General features: G+C 44.6%; 2 protein-coding genes across 2 annotated transcripts; one reads left to right on the top strand and one right to left on the bottom strand.

Annotated features, from left to right (window-relative positions):
* Window positions 1-9,553: 9,553 nt before the first annotated feature.
* Window positions 9,554-10,517, top strand: LOC126563679 (microtubule-associated protein RP/EB family member 1-like). Its single transcript, XM_050220323.1, has 3 exons — window positions 9,554-10,137; window positions 10,214-10,355; window positions 10,442-10,517. The coding sequence occupies exons 1-3, from the start codon at window positions 9,570-9,572 to the stop codon at window positions 10,515-10,517; spliced, it is 786 nt and encodes a 261-aa protein (XP_050076280.1). The 5' UTR covers window positions 9,554-9,569.
* Window positions 10,518-12,827: 2,310 nt separating this feature from the next.
* Window positions 12,828-15,173, bottom strand: LOC126561713 (uncharacterized). Its single transcript, XM_050218019.1, has 2 exons — window positions 13,283-15,173; window positions 12,828-13,197 (listed from the first exon to the last, which is right to left on the bottom strand). The coding sequence occupies exons 1-2, from the start codon at window positions 15,136-15,138 to the stop codon at window positions 12,828-12,830; spliced, it is 2,226 nt and encodes a 741-aa protein (XP_050073976.1). The 5' UTR covers window positions 15,139-15,173.
* Window positions 15,174-16,303: the final 1,130 nt, after the last annotated feature.

Here is a 16,303-nt window from a genome sequence, read left to right as displayed (position 1 = left end):
GGTGTGTGTGTGTGCGCGAGACCACCTCAATCGTGCCCGCGTCCATTGACCCGAATTTTCCTCCAACACTCGCGTACCCAACACTTTCCGACCACACATGCGAATGGTGACATTCATGAATATTTCAGGCATCGATTCCAACCGATAGAGTGATATCATCGTACGACAAAGGGGACCCCTTCGTATGTGAACGTTTTAATGGGCTTTTTTTATAACGAAGTTGCTTTTTTTATTGTTGGTGAATCTTTAGATGGAAATGTTATTTAATGCTAGTTAAAATATCCATTCGACGGGAATGAATTACACATCCTAAACAAGCATATTTTCCCATAATAATTGTATTGACTCGAGCTGTATTACGCTTCCATTACCTGTTCCGCTAATGGCGTGATAGATTAGACCTTCTAGATAAACCCATTTGAAGGCTCGGCAGAAGGAAAAGTACGACTACAATTCTGCTTTTTAAAAAATCGTTGAATTTTTCATTTCAAAGGTGCAATCGCTCACAGCTGGTGGAAAATGAACAACGGAAAAAAGGGAAAGTTTGCCTTTAGCGATGGTCACGACCGCACACGAGACACGATCGACCGACCGGTCCCGCGCTTCGATCATCTGCCAGCGGTAAATGATGCAACGGTTTCCACACGAGTAAATATGCAATCGTGCGGCGAAGAAGTGTAGCGAACTTGAACTCGATTGATGGGGGCCTGATGATACAGCTGACAGCCGGCCAAAAGAAATGGAAATTAATTCAACTTTCATTATATCTGCTGGAGCGTATTTTGAATTTTATTTCCTTTTTTTATATTAATATGAAGCATTAGATTATTAAACAGTGTTTAGGTTTGTAAAAAAAAATGTGAAGAAAGTAAAAAACTTTCTTCATCCAAAATATCAACATTTAAGTTCTCAATCCAGTTCTATGAGGAGAGCCATCTCACCAAAAGTAGTCAAGTTGAAGGAACTATTGCTCCCCCTTGAGTACACGCCAGTACAGAGTCAAGTTGAAGGAGCCGAGTTTTTACTACCATTTAGTGTTCGGAGGGTTCATGACGCAAAGAAAACATTCTACGACCTCCCAAAGGTCCCTTGGTCCCGGCATTAGTTTGCTACATTAATCGATCTCACAGAAATTTTTGGCACCCTCGAATACAGGTTTCCCTACACACTTCCCTGTATAAAGCAAGCCCTATAGCGATCGATAGACTCCCCTCATGGTGAGTTTATGTTCTGAACAGTGAGGGAGTAACTGTGCGAAGCAGGGCACCGTTAAGTACATAAGTAACCTTCCAAAGCAAAGTCCCAAGCTCCGAACAAGTCACCTCACCCGGAGGAACGGATCGATGGTGATGGATATGTTAATTAGTATCGCAGCTAGCCTCAACGAAAATCACGTTCAAATTAGTGGCTGTTTTGCTAGTTCCAAATACAGTCAAAGAACCATAAATAAGGTTTGACGAGAGACACTGATACCGCCGCTGTTGAGCTACGTTTTGTATGCCCTACTGGCAGGAATTATTCCAATTTTCGTACCGATGGTGAACGGTAACAGGCTTTAGTTATCAAGCTTTGAAATGCATTATTGCCATCAGAATGGTGTCTGATTTGTTCGAGAAAGTTCTAGTAGTCGTTCCTCATTTGGTACTCATCCATTTTTTTTTCAATTCATGTCAGTTGTAGGGGTTTAAGGCAAAAACATAGAAACAGCAAAATGAGGTCGTGTTTCAATACCAAACAAGTTCAACTGAACAGAAACTCAAAAGGGTCACTGTTGTGTGTTGGAAAACTGGAGAACAGATTCAGAGCACGGAACACAGAATTGAGGTTGATCCTCTAGATAGGTGTTTCGTAGTACAGATGCACGTTACCGGAAAAATGATATCATTTACCATAAAAAAAAGGAAGCGATCCATTAATTTAGGCAATTGGCTTTCCGAGAGCGCTCATAAAAGAAACCTTTCCAATTGATTGAACACATTCATCTCGACCGACGTTGGTAAAGGTTTCCACTCAATCAATTGCTGATCAATCAAAGACTCAGACTGCCTGTCTTTGCTCAGCGATCCGGAACGTGTTGCAATCGCGATCCGCATGGTAGCGGGCACAAACCGCAACCTGTCGTCTTGAGTTTATGTGTACACACTGTGCACCTGATGGCTTCCTTATAAGGCCACGGCGTTCCACCCGGTTGCACAGCTGCTTCCGGATGGATGTAACGGAGCTACTACTGCTGCTGCTAGGTTGTTGCAGATGTATCATGGTTTATTAGAATGCATTAAGCATGCATTACCTTACTCGGTAGCCCGTGAACCGTACCGGTATCGGGTTTACGTGGCTCGATCGTGGTAGGTGAGTATGCACTTGTTTGAGAGTTTCATGGACTTAATAGGAAAAGAAAATAGAATGCTTGAGGACTTTAGCTACAGCCACTTGAAATTGCCCACTAGCAAGGGTTTTGCGATAGATCTCGGTTCAATCCACCGCACATCAGCGCTATCTAAAGTGACGAGCAGACGCCATCCACTTGACCAATATTTGGAGCAGATGTACATACTCAAGATGTTCCGTTTTATTTTAATCTTCACATTGAAGTGTTAACATGCAGCAAAACATGTCAGAGAAGACTGACAGGGCTTTTCATTTGATGAAGACAAAAGATACGATTCGGAAAATATTTGATGCTGAAATGTACTACTCATATTGGTAATCAAAGGGTAATAGTAATTGAATATACTTTAAAACTAGCTTTACTAGACCTTTGATTCGTCAAAAGGGATGAACTCAAAAAGTTTAATTATAAATTCAACATTGCCTCCAACCACTATAGATTGCAAGCCCCAAATGTAACTTAATAGAAGTTTTTAAATACTAATCAATTCATTGTTTAATTAAGCCAGTGAAAAGTGAAAGTAGAGGGCGCTATTTTATTTTTCCAATTTACGATCGCAAGCCGCTTTTTTGTTTAAATAACATTTACAAACTTCCACGACCTTTCCTACTACCGTATATGCATAGATAAATTGCACCACCTATCGTACTTTCCTTATCATTCATCGAAACTGAAGCTGTAACTTCATCATCCATCATGGCGGTCCGTATCGTTACAATTTAGCTACGGGTCTTGATCAACTGCACCTCCTCTTTCGCACAATCTTAATTACATCCCAAACTGGCGGTCTGTTATAATCTGTACCGTACTCAATACCGGTAGGGAAGGTGTAACGCTTGCGATTGGTATATCGGTAGCTCTCTCTCTCACTCTAGATTGCCTGCAGGCACGAACGTAAGTAAGCCAACGCCGCAACGGTAATGAGATGACGGGATGAGATTTTCTTCCGAGATCTTGGGATCTTGAGGAAAACTAGCGAGGGAAGAGAATTGTTCCAGAAAGCGCATATCGCCCAGCATTGTTTTCTTCTTCTGCCTGCTTGCTAACATTATGCTGAACTTGTTTTGCACTTCCAACGGCTTTGTGGGGAGGCAATGATAAACGCGGCGCACAAGACTCGCCCGGTTTGATAGGTATGATAGGTATGGAATTTCACAAGATAACGGTGTGGTTGGGTTTGTTTGGGTTTCTTTGCGCCCGCTCATGTCTGTCACCTTCTAATGGATTTTGTGTGCAGATGACGTGGAAGTTTTGCAAAAACCTGCAGTATTACGTGAATATGTTGCCAATACATTTTGTCCATCGGCAGCAAACGCCCTGTACCGCAACTGTAGTTTACTAAACTAAATGATTTATACGCTACTGGAGCGTGATTGCATGACCGAGTGTCGTAGCCGCACGTAACTCGTTACACGTTCCGCTCTTGTACCGGCGGCGTACACAAACCGACCAACGCTGTCAAGGCACTCCGTAAGCCTAGGCCGATGATTCACGGCCTACCGTGCGTGGTGGTAAGGAGTCTATTTGTTTGATCCAACAGACGATTTCTTCTTGGTGCATGAGTCACTGGCAAAGTCCTCTTTTTTTCACCGTCAGTTAGGGAAGAAGTTATTGTGATTGAAACCCAATACCCGAGGACCCTGAAGGAACTCAACTTCTGCCGGGTCAAAATAACAACCACCCATTCCATCGCCGGGCAAATATGACCCGCCATCAAACATTGCGCTGGAGACGCAACACACAGGGGCGAGGGGGGAGCACAAATTCAAACACACATAAAAATTCCAACTCTAACAACCATTCATCGTTTTGTCAGACCCCACGTTCAGGAACACACAGGCCACCAATATAGGGCGGACAAGAAGCCAGTGAAAAAAAGGAACAGAAATGCTTCAGTTTTCCACTCGAACTCGAACGAGCCACCAGAGTCGGGGCGAATTTTCCGTCAACCGACCGGGGGATTTTGGCGTTGTTGCTTGTTGTGGCAACAAGAAAGCGATACTCAACTCAACACGACCACAAACACCAACACAACTGAACGCGAATCACTTTAGCGCGCGTGTCACACAGCCACACAGCAGCATAGCAGCGGGGCAACGGTGTGGTTTTGTGCAGCTTTTGTTTTCTAATAACCTTTGTGCGCTAAACAATTGACTGTGGGCGCCGCTGTTGTCGCAGCATCACAAAAGCAATAGTAACACTCACTGGACAATTTTTGCACGGAAAAAACGCACTTCAAACCACAATGGTGACACTTTGTGTGTTCGCTGCTATGGCGCTTTCTAATACACGGAACCGCTAGCGCCAAGCGCCTACTAACCTTTCCGTTCGATGGCTCCAAGACATTTGAGCGAAAAAATAGTGCGCGGCCTCCGTGCCCGTTCGACGCGTAGTAAGGGAGCGTGGGGCAAAAATGCTTGGGGATTTTTTTTTGCAACAATAAAGTCTAGGAAGCGTAAATATAGTATAGTTTTAAAAATTTTACTGAAAAATGGAAGCAACATTTTTTTAATTTTATGTGTATTATGTGATTTTGCTTGATTTTTCGTTCTTATTAGTGTAACACTCAAACATAATTTTTTACATGAAAAATAAATTTAAATTAAAAAATTTTAAGGTCCAATAAAACAATAATTTTATTTTCCAATGTAATGAACACTAGGTAAAAAGGTATTAAAAATAATACATAAAATCTTCTCAATGCCCTTCCTTCCTTTTCAACACGCTGTAGGCATGAGAGCTGGAAGAGAGAAAGATCTTTCGAGGGCCCTCCCAATGAGAGAAGTTTGGAGAATTTATACCCCACTAAATCCCTTTTTCAAAGAGAGTCTGAGTCTGTTTCTCTTCTAACAATTTTCTAATGCGAATCTGCGCTCTGTCTCTCCCTTTCTGTGTGAATATTAGTGTTTCGTAGTGGAGCAATTGAGAGCGTGGGCTCCAAAATAACCTCACACACATGCAGCATACTTTTCTGTTTTGTCCCATTCTTTCTTGTGGTTTTACCCTCGTGCACAGCTTCCGTTTGACTAATCTTTTGGAGCAGGTAACTGTTTTAGTGCTCCACGTCCCGTCGGCATCTGATGGTGGCAGCTGATTTTTCGACACCCCATTCCGTTCACCCCCTGCAGCAGCTGATCAAATCGGACTCACCAACACTAACGTACAAGTCTGGTTGCGAGTGAGAGAAAGGGCTGCTGTGATGCATGGAGCAGACGAATATTTGAATGATTTTTAATCGAAAATCGAATGAGAAAACTTTATTCAAGCGGAAATTTTTAGTAAAAAAGTTGTATTGATATGGAAAAGATTAAAAAATGTACCCAGAATTTTCGAGCTACATTTTTTTCCAGTAGACAGTAAAAACGATAGCAAAGGCTTTTTTAAAGTTACAATGTTTAATTTATTTGAAATTGTATTGTACAATAATTCATTTCTAATTATTTTAAAAACAGCAATAGAAAAATTCATTTGAAAAAGTTAAATTGCGATAAATTGAGCTAATATCATATTTTATCTCCGTAAACAGTTAATCAAAAAACAATGTACAGAAATGAAAGTAAGCCACGCGATCATACGATCGTGGGCAACTGATTCATGCCGACATTAACTTTGCCAAAAAAAAAATTAACCACAATAAAAATAAAACAACTCACAAACCAAGTGGGACGATGCTTCATGAGCGGAACCTGGCCCCAGTGAAGCATAAACCGGTATCGTTAAACGTTCACTGATTGAGCGCGAAGGTTACACTTACGTCATTGTTGTTTCGTTTATGTGATGCAAAAAAAAAAATGAGCCTATTGGCTCAGAGAAGAGAAAGACAAGTCCAAAAAGCAAAAACCCTACCGTGCCCACATCTTCCGTTGTGTGCCTGGTTTGCTGCGGCACAAACTAGCCGGCACGTTGCAACCGGTTTACATTGCATCTCTCACCCGTTCTGGTCACGATTTGTAAGTGTCCTGATGAGCAAACCGGAAGAGGGTAAGTTTGAAGGTTGGGATACATTTGCCAACCAAAAAAGTTTCTTCTCACCTGCAAAACAGGCCAAGGCCAAGCCACACAGGTGTACCACGTGGCGAGGTGCATCTGTTGCGATGATTCAACCAGAAGTTTTGTTTACTAGCTTTGATGACTTTTAGCGGGCAGAGATGTAGAATTGTTTCCATCAAATATGGAGTTGAATTGGAAATCAATGTGGTAGGATTGCGGTGGGACGTTCTTGTCTAGACTTATCGATCGTCCAGATTGGAATCTAACTACACAGTCAAGGGAGAGCAATGAGAGCGTCCAAAGATGGCCGCTTTGGACAGGTCTCCGATTCATTACATACGCCTATGTAGTTTCAAAGTATTAAAATGAACATTTGGACTTAAAACGCTCCGTAAGAATGCAAATTTTATGGGAAGCCTTTTTTGGAACAAGTTATACTGACCAAATATGATAGCGTATTGTCAACAGGTAGATAAATTCAACAATGAAATTCTTAGTTATAAATAGGATTCATCCGAAATGCTTACATCAATCAAAAGTTGGTACAAAAATTAGTTCGACAGCTATTTAGCGTCTGTTTTATAAAAAATATTTTACCCAGACTTTGTGACTGATTAGAGTGAATTCCGCAGTCTTTAAACTATTTCAATGGTGCTTGAGTGCATTCGTTACCAATAAGATAAATTTACTAGAAACTTCTCCCACACGACATATTTCGATCGTGCCGCGATCTTCCAGACAAGGTAAACAAGCGATGCAGTAAGCTTTGTCGCAAGGAAAGCGCTACATGTAAATATGCACGACTTCCACACACCATGATCGTGACGTAGCGCAGGAACCATCCTTCATGTTCCGGATTTATCTGATACTTGCTTTAAATGGGTTACCCGGGTGGGGAAGACCAAACAAATCTTACTTCTCCAAACCCTCTCCTCACGACAAGACCTTCCTCGGACGGAATAGCAAACTAGCGTCGATCGGCAGAAGGGTCGGACGGTTTCAAGAGCAACCGCAACGCCATATTTGGCATGGCTGAAGGTTCGCGGAAGAACTCGTCATGTTGCGTTGGCGCGGAACTAGCCTAACATGGCCATTTCCAGGCGTGAGTGTTTCGAGAAAAATCCATCGAAACGACCCGGTGTCGGGTTGGAGTTTGACGAAAAAGAAAAAAAAACGACTTGTGTAATTAAGATTCAAAGTGGCGTGAAATGCGCAAAAAAAACTCCATCTCCCTCTCCCTACCTCAAACACTCACTACACGAAGTGACATTTCTATCCATTTGTCGAAATGAAATTAGTTTCCAGCACGCACGCACATCGGGGAAGTGGTCCGCAACGTTTGCTGACGCTCGGTTTTGCGAAAAAATCGATACCCATAAGGAGACCCAGACCCAGACGCCTGAATACCGGCAAAAAAAGCAGCAGAGAAGATATGGCACGTAGTAGGCATGGGCTGATGTGTGCTTTTTCCTTTAGTTCCTTTTACTAGCTTTTTTCTACCATGCAGCATCCAAGCGTGCTGTGGAAAATCTAACATGGCTGCTGCGTTCTGTTGGAGCCAGACAAGAGCAAAAAAAAAAAAAAAAAATTGCGCGCACTGAATCTGGTTCTGTGGGTAGAATTCTAATTGTTTCAAAAGCATAAAATGTGCTTACGGTGATGGGGAAAGGGAAATCTCACAACTTTTGTTCCCTTTTATCTCACTGTTGGTAAAAATATCCCACCGCACTGGGTGGAATATTTGATGACGAATGGAAGTGCATTCCGGATGAAAGAATGGGAACTACTTACATGATGCTTCGTATTTTCCTGAGTCGTGTTCTGGTGTTGTATTTGATCCTCTTTGATGATTTTATACACTCTTCAAAATAAAACACTTCATAAATTCTTTTCCTGCTTACTAAAACAGCAAACTATGCAAAATACGCTCCCAGATGATGATGTTTGATGATGGTGATGATGATGTCACGGAGCAACACCATATACGCACACCAGAGAGCGAGCACAACACACGCGGAGCAATTGATCCCTCACTTCCACGCTGTGATGGAATGATTTTTCACGCCTCACGCACTAAACTGTTTTCCCTTTCACCTTTCACTAGCACGCAGTTAGGGGAGCCAGCTGTAGCACAGACAGACACACTCACAATTTGGGCAGTTCAAAATTCACAGGGTTAAACATGCATCACTTGGCGGTCTTCGAAAGGAGCGTAAACAGTTTGCGTCCGCACAGTTCACGTTGCAGAGAAAAACTGACGGTTGCGTGAGAAGGGCTCAAGACATTCAGTGCGGTGTATCTCTTCGAAGAACTAGTTAACCTTTCACAACACACGAACGACGGTAGGGTGGAAAAATAAATCAAGTTGAGATGTTGTTTTTGAATTTGATTAGATAAATTTCTTATCGTTTGCATTAAATAGTTCAGAAAGACATTTTACAAAATAAAAAAAATGTAATTGTGCTCCATATGTGTCCTCCTACATAATATTTCAAGAAGTTATTTGATTGAATGGAAAGACACATTTTTTTATTTCCCGATTGATTTAGTTTTCTTTTTTAATTATACAACAGTTTTCTAACTAAAATTGTAAATAACTATTTTAACGAAATCAAAACCCCCCGTTGCGCATTGTGCACGAGAAAAGAACCGTCCTACGAACGCTCTCCCTTGGTTATGTTGCTCGCTCATTTATTGTAGAGAACATTGGCGCAGAACTTGCAGGCGAGATTTGTAAGAAGCTACGCAATTAAACCCAGCACTTCCACTACTGCTCGCTAGATGGCGCTCTCTCAAAAGAAAATCGAACAACTCTTAACATTTTCGTTTTTGTTATTCAAATTCAATTTTATTGTAGAAGAGTTCTTCTTTAAAAGGTAAAAATTAAACAATATTAGTAAGTTGCATTAATTTTGCAGTTTTGAAACCCGTATGCCTCAAATACAAGCAGAAGAACTTTGTGAAGAAGAGGCAACGTTTTGATATCCTAGTAGTGCTATCCTTTGTACTATCCTTTGTACTATCTTTATAGAGAGAACGAGAGTTTACACGCATACTTTGAAAAGTGCTGCCAGCAGCATCGTTCATTCGCATAATCTAGCTTCAGTACCGTGTTTAATTCGGCGTCTCATAGTGCTTGTAGAACTCGATCAACATCTACCTGTTTCCTGTCCTTGTGATTTGTGTCGAAATGGCCGTCAACGTACATTCCACCGCTCAAACGACCGAAAATCTGTCCCGCATTGAACTGCTAGCCTGGGTTAACCGTACGCTGCTGTCCGAGTTTAGGAAGGTGGAAGAACTATGTACCGGTGCCGCCTACTGCCAGCTGATGGACGTTCTCTTTCCCGGGTGTCTGCCGCTGAAGCGCGTCAAGTTTTGCACCAACGTTGAGCACGATTTCCTTAACAATCTGCGCATGTTTCAGAAAGCCCTGGTGCACCTGAAAGTGTCCAAAGCGGTACCGATCGATCGGTTGGCAAAGGGTCGCTTTCAGGATAACTTTGAGTTTTTGCAGTGGTTTAAGAAATTTTTCGACGCCAACTACGATGGCAAAGAGTACGATCCGAAGGGAGCCAGAAACAATGCACCCATGGGGTACGGTACACCGAGCACACTACGACCAAGTCAGCGGATGAACACCGGGACAACTGCTTCGGCTGGTCCGCGCCCGCTAAAGCGTGCCGGCGATACGAACGGGTCGTCAACCCGGCTACAGTTGGGGGACAGCATTGATGCGGTAGCTGAAGGGGATGGTGGTAAGCGTACGATTTATCTGTGTGTGATTGCGTGAGGCTACTTGGATGGCAATTGTTAAGTGGTTTTTGATTACAGAATTGCGTGCCGGCAGAGGTGAGAAACAGATCGATCGTATAAGCTGGCTTAGTGAACAGATTGATGATCTTGCGATCAAAATTCAAGATGTGGAGATGTCGCGTGAATATTATTACAACAAGCTGTTGCTTATTGAAAATTTGTAAGTATTGTCGGAAGTGTTTTATGTTCATCGGTTAGTTTCGTAGTTTGAGAAGAAAAGAATGATCTTTCTTTGTTTGGTTTTAGTATCAACGAACATCCGGAAGACACTCATGATGGGCTCTGCGAAAAGGTGAAGGCAATAATGTACGCCACTGAGTGAAAACATACCTTTCTCTTCGCATTTGTTTTTAATGTGTGCTCCACAGTAAGCCTTTTTTCATTGTTGTTTTAAACTATGTTAGTGTTTAATATGCTACCACATCCTCATGCATGTTCACTTTTGTGTTAGTAAGATGTTAGCTAGATGAGATGTTAAATAAATCGTAATTGAGGTTGTATTAATAACTCTTATTTTTATTCATAACTTTTCCTTAGCAAGACAATATTCATATTACATACCTTTACATACAGGATTGTTTAACGTACTCCAAAGCAAGGTTAAAATTATCCCTTTTTTAACTCTTTACTGTACAAACATGGATTTTGTCAATGGAAATGTTGGTTATACCTTTTTGGATGCTTTTTCGAACATCGATCATCTGGACATTCAAACTCACATATTTGTTGATAGATCATTTTTTGTTTATTAAAAAGAACGAGGGGATTAATTCATAGTGACTTAAGTTAAGAACTAAAATGACTGTTCTTTACTGCGCGCATACTAAACCACGGCACCACGGCTTGACAGCTGTAGCGTGCCCCATCTGATCCTACGAGGACTTCGAGGACCTTATTTCATTGTAGAGTAAGCAGCTCGTAGTAGCGGGTGAGGCAGAGAAACGGAAGCTAAATCTTATGCACAAAACTATAACAAACCGATCCTTAATCAACCTATTGAACCCAGTACGTACGGGCGCACGGGGATTGTTGTCACTTCGTTTGTGCAGTTTCGGGGGTATTTTTTTTAAAAAAAGTACTTAAGAACAGGGGCGTTGAAAAATAAAAATTGCATCTGCTCGCAAACAGCAGGCCCTCCCAGCAGGGACGCACACCCGTTTTGCTCGATAGCAAGCGAACTTGGACTTTTCAACAGAAAACTGTTTGCACCACCGTACCCTACTACGCACGTTGCTACTACCATCTGACCACTTAGAACGTAAAGAAGGGTATAATTATTTTCAATTAAAAAAAAACTACACGCACACAACACATACATACATATTTGTATGTCACGCAGAGAGAGTTCCCGTGGAACAGTTCGCTTGTTCGTTCAGTTCGTTCGAGTCGATTCGTTCGGTACGTTCGATACTTCCACAGATTGGTCACACTGGAACGCGCGAGTACGGGTGGTCTCGCGGTCGTGTTCATTGGAATTTTGGGGACATCGTCCTACATATTTCTCGCTTTCGTTCTCTCTCTCTCTCTTACATTCTCTGTCTGTTTTTTTTTTCCTGGAAGCGAATCACACTACTGAAAGTATTTAATGGGATATAGATGGTTACGCTACAGCCCTATAATATTCACTAACAAGTCCTAACTTCTATTCGTAAACTTGTAAAACTGAAACGTTTCTCAACACCACACAGCCTTTTAGCGATGACGATGGCAAATGAAAAAAAAAAGAAAACACATTCACACAATAAAAGGATGTAAGAAAACGAAAAAATAAAACGAGCCAAAACAAAAAAGGTAACCTAACACTAATTCCAGCCTTCGTCCAGGGTACCGCTATTATGGTAGGTTTGATTTTCCATGTTTATCTTTGCATGCGCTTCATTGCTTGACGAGCCCTGACATTCAGTGCGTACTAAATCACGCACTTCTGTAGAACTTTTATCTCTCTCTCCCTTCATTCGGTAAAAGATGCTGGCCATTTACGCTTCTATCGTTCAAGATAATAAAAGGGGGTAAAGGATTGCAACATTCATCTGCCATACACCGAAGTGCCGTTTACTATAAACCCTTGCATCGGTTGTCTAAACATCGAGCAAATGATGAACTGAGTCTTCGCGTAAGCCAGAACATAGTACTCAATGATGTTGCTGCTACTACTTCAACTACTTACTATCGCTACTACTCCTACTGGATCGCTCGCTCTCTCTCTCTCTCTCTCTTTCTAAATATATATAATCTGCTACTATTACACAACGCACACTTACACACACACACACACAACATGGATCACATGGATAGTAGTGAGAAAGAGCTAAAGAGAAGTTTTGTAGAGAGGAGTCTTATTTTATAAGAATGGGACATTTTGATTTTTCCGCCCCGACAAAGGACAAACGACACTGTATTTTTTTTTGCAGCTAGCTTCGATTCTATATTCATGTCCCCATTGTCTTCTTTTTCATCTTCCTCTTCTTTCTCAGACATATCCCCCAGTTTGTGACTTCCGCATCCATTTCGCACAACAACCGACTACGCTTCAAATCCAACCCAACTCAAATCCGTGTCATTCGGCCTTGACTAATAACTGATACTGACGAAATCTGAATCTGCCGACGATCAGGACCTTCCTCGCTCACTTTTACAGATAAAGCGTGCCCTGCTGCCGATCGAACTGGTGCAGGTAAAGCTTCTTTTTCGTCTTTTCCGATGACGATTTGTGTGGGCGCAAATCCCACACCAAATTGGACAGGCTGCGCGGTCTGCTAAGCCGGCGCGACTTTTTCTCCGGCAATTTGCCCGAATCGCCCGACGTTCGGCCACCGCTGCGTGAAGAGTCGAGCGTACCTTCACGCACACCCGGACCAGCGGCAGCACTGGCTGACTTGGATAGCAGATGGTTCTTGTCCTGTCCTGCCCCCTTCGGGGAGGGTGAGATCGGTGTGACTGGATGGGAGTCCTGTTGGGTTGGTGTCGTTGCGGCTAGTTGCAAGCTGCTTAAGCTTTTATACCTACAAAGAGAAAAGACAACATCAAGCGATCAGAGACAAGACGGTGGAATGAGGAATTCGGTGGAGTGTGCGTCCTCATACTTACCGGATGTGAAATAGCGGACTCTGAGGCTCTACGGCGATCTCCTTCGGTGTGATGGCGATCGGTGGATGATGTACCACACCGCCTCCATTGGCACCTCCGTTGCTCAGCGGACTGATGGCGGTAGTGCCCGGCGTTGGACTCTTCTGATGCATGCCGATGCTGCTTTTGAAGTACAGCTTCGGAAGGGTAGGCCGTTGACGCTTTTCTGGCAGCTTCTTGCCCGGAATCGTCTCGATCGGTGGTGGGATCGGTTTGTGATCTACCACCGCACTGTGGCCGTTGTGGTTGTTGTTGATGGCATTGAGGGCCGCACTGGCATGCTTGGATGACGACTCGAGACTGTTCGAGGCGGTGTGCTGATGATGGTGCCCCTGTCCCTGATGGCTGTGGTGATGGTGACCGTGATGGTGGTGATGGTGCGAACTGCCCAGCGGTTGCTGGGGCTGTTGCTGCTGCTGCTGCGTATGATTAGAGTACTTGATAATGTTGCAGTAATTGTTGTTGCTAGTGTCGTAGTGATTGTTGTTGTTGTTATTGTTGTTGTTGAGGGCGTTCGATTGGGCCGTCTTCATGTTTTCCACCGTCTTGAGGCTGTGCTGATGTGTGGCCGGACCAAGCATTGCGTTCGAAAGCGGCGTACTGGCACCGTTGGTCGTGGGCGAGGATCCACCCGGCGGTGGCTCGATCGCTTCGAACTTGTACAGATTCTTCGGCAACGGTGCTAGCCCACGCACGTAATCGTAGATCTGATCGATCTCATCGTACTCGTCCGCGATCGAACCGTTCTGACTGCCTCCGCCACCACTACCAGCTCCCACCATCTCCGGTGAGTAGCGGTTCGAATCACAGCTGTTGCTCTTCTTCAGCACGTACCCGTTCGCCGTCAGCCCGGACAGTGTGGAAGCCATCGTTTTGTGGGCAGCCGCTACCGCCTTTGCCGAGTCCTTCTTCTCCTTGTCGGTGAGCTTCAGATCGATGATCTGCAAACGATCGCGCGCATCCACCAGCAACCGTTGCGCCTTGTCCAGGAAGCGCGAATACTCGATAAAGTGATCCAGCTGCTCCATGTTCTTGGCCCGCTGTATCTTGATCTTTGCGTTCAGTGGCACCGACACCAGATCCATGTCCTTCTGCAACGGTAGCGCAAATATCCGATCGACTTCAACGCACCCGAGCAACCGGAGCTCCGGTACGAACGGTTGCTTGAGACCCTTGGGAGCTGCACCATGCACCAATCGTACTGTGACCGGCATGCGCTTCTGCAGCAAATTCCGTACCGTGTGGACACCGCTAATGCTGTCCTCCTTCGCGATCGGGGAGAACTTGGCTTTGGCTTCTAATGGCAAACTGACGAGCTCGTCCTTGGACGTCCGGCACTGCAGGTACTTGCCATTGTCTGAGATCGTGGTGAGAATTTCGCCTGCGTGCAGCGACTTGCTGTTGTGGTTGCATCGCAACGTCTCGCGCACCAGCACCCGGAAGTTGCGCCGCCGGGACAGCTCCAGCACACTCTCGATGCAACGCGTCGAACGTCCGTCCTCGCTCAGCAGCTCAAAGTAGCCCGGGTACGTCTCGGGGATCAGCACTTTCGGGCCAACGTTTGTGTTCTTGCGACCCTCCTTGATCTTGATCGGTTGTGCTAGAATTTGATACTTGCGGCCTGCATTCAAAAACAGTGCCGTACTTTGTAGCGACGGGTTGGACAGGGTCGGTACGCCCAAGCTGTAGTACTGACCCTTAACGATCTTTCCCACTGCCGGCAGTTCGCTCTTGGCAAAGTCGCGCAGATACACGGGCGGTGTGTCCGGCGCAAACCGGGACGCGGCCAGTATGATCTGCCCATCGGTTGCGGCCATGTTGGCGGTGGTTGGGGCAGAGCTGGTGGCGACGCTTACCGTCACAGAGCTGGCCGATTGGTGCTGGGACAACAGCCGTGCGTCGTCGTCGTCGTCGTGGTGGCTGCCGGTGCCAAAGCTACAGCTGGCGGAGCTTGCTAGCGGACCGTACGTGGCGGTCGGCCGGTGGGCGCTGCTGCTGTTCGTCCGGTTGCGGCTACCGGCGGTGTCCGGTCCGTGCTGTGTGGTGACTGCGTGCGACGAGCGGCTGCGCCGGATGCGAAGAAAGTAGTTCGCTATCTGCTGCCCGATCGAGGTCCGTCCGTCCGCCGCGGTTGGGTCTATCACATTTTCGACCGATTTCGTTGACGGCGAGGGCCCTCGTCGATGCCGCCGTTGCAGGATGATGTTGCTGCCGCTGAGCGCCGTTTTCGTCGTCGGGACCGGTACACCACCGCCACGTTCCCCAACGGTCGCTGTCGTCGTGGTCGTCGTCGTCGTTGTGGCTGTTAAGATCGCGCTATCCGATCGCTTCACCCTCTAGAGGCACGTTTCAACACATGACCTATGTGAATGAAATGGAAGTGATAAAAAATGGGTAAATTAATATGATGAACAGCAGTACGGTAAAAAAAACCAATTGCCACCAGTTGCCAATGGTGCGGACTTCTTCGTTAACGACATGGAATTCACACATCCAACACAATCCATCCGTGGGTGAAATGTGTGAAAGTTCTTCGATACGCACCCCTAGTAAAAGCGATGGAATCACTCCTGTCCCTCTCTCCTTCTCGTCCAGAAAACAAACATGTGCGCAAGACATTTACCTAATTATCCACAAATAGCGACCCAAAACCACGTCTCACTAGTATCTCGCGTCCCACACAAACGCGCGAGGATGATGATCAAGTAATGACCCACATTCCGGATCATATAAAGAGGTGAAATTAATCCACCGGTTTCCGAAACGTGCTGCGGTGCTTTTGAAGGTAAGGTGGGCGCGTGTTTTTAATACGTTAATTCCTATGCTTGGTACACTTGTTTTTCCGCAATCGTAATGGGTGAAGTGAGCCAACGCGGTGTCATTTATTAGGAATGCAGGAAGCATCATATGATCTTCACGTGGTAAAATATTTATTTGTCCTCGTTAATGATATGCATCACTAGCCTCAATTAGGCTACGATG

The sequence above is a fragment of the Anopheles maculipalpis genome, chromosome 3RL (genome assembly GCF_943734695.1).
Source record: "Anopheles maculipalpis chromosome 3RL, idAnoMacuDA_375_x, whole genome shotgun sequence".
In the NCBI taxonomy this organism is placed as follows: Eukaryota; Metazoa; Arthropoda; class Insecta; order Diptera; family Culicidae; genus Anopheles; species Anopheles maculipalpis.
Note: the sequence above shows the minus strand (reverse complement) of the source record. Positions and strands in the feature narration are given on the sequence as shown.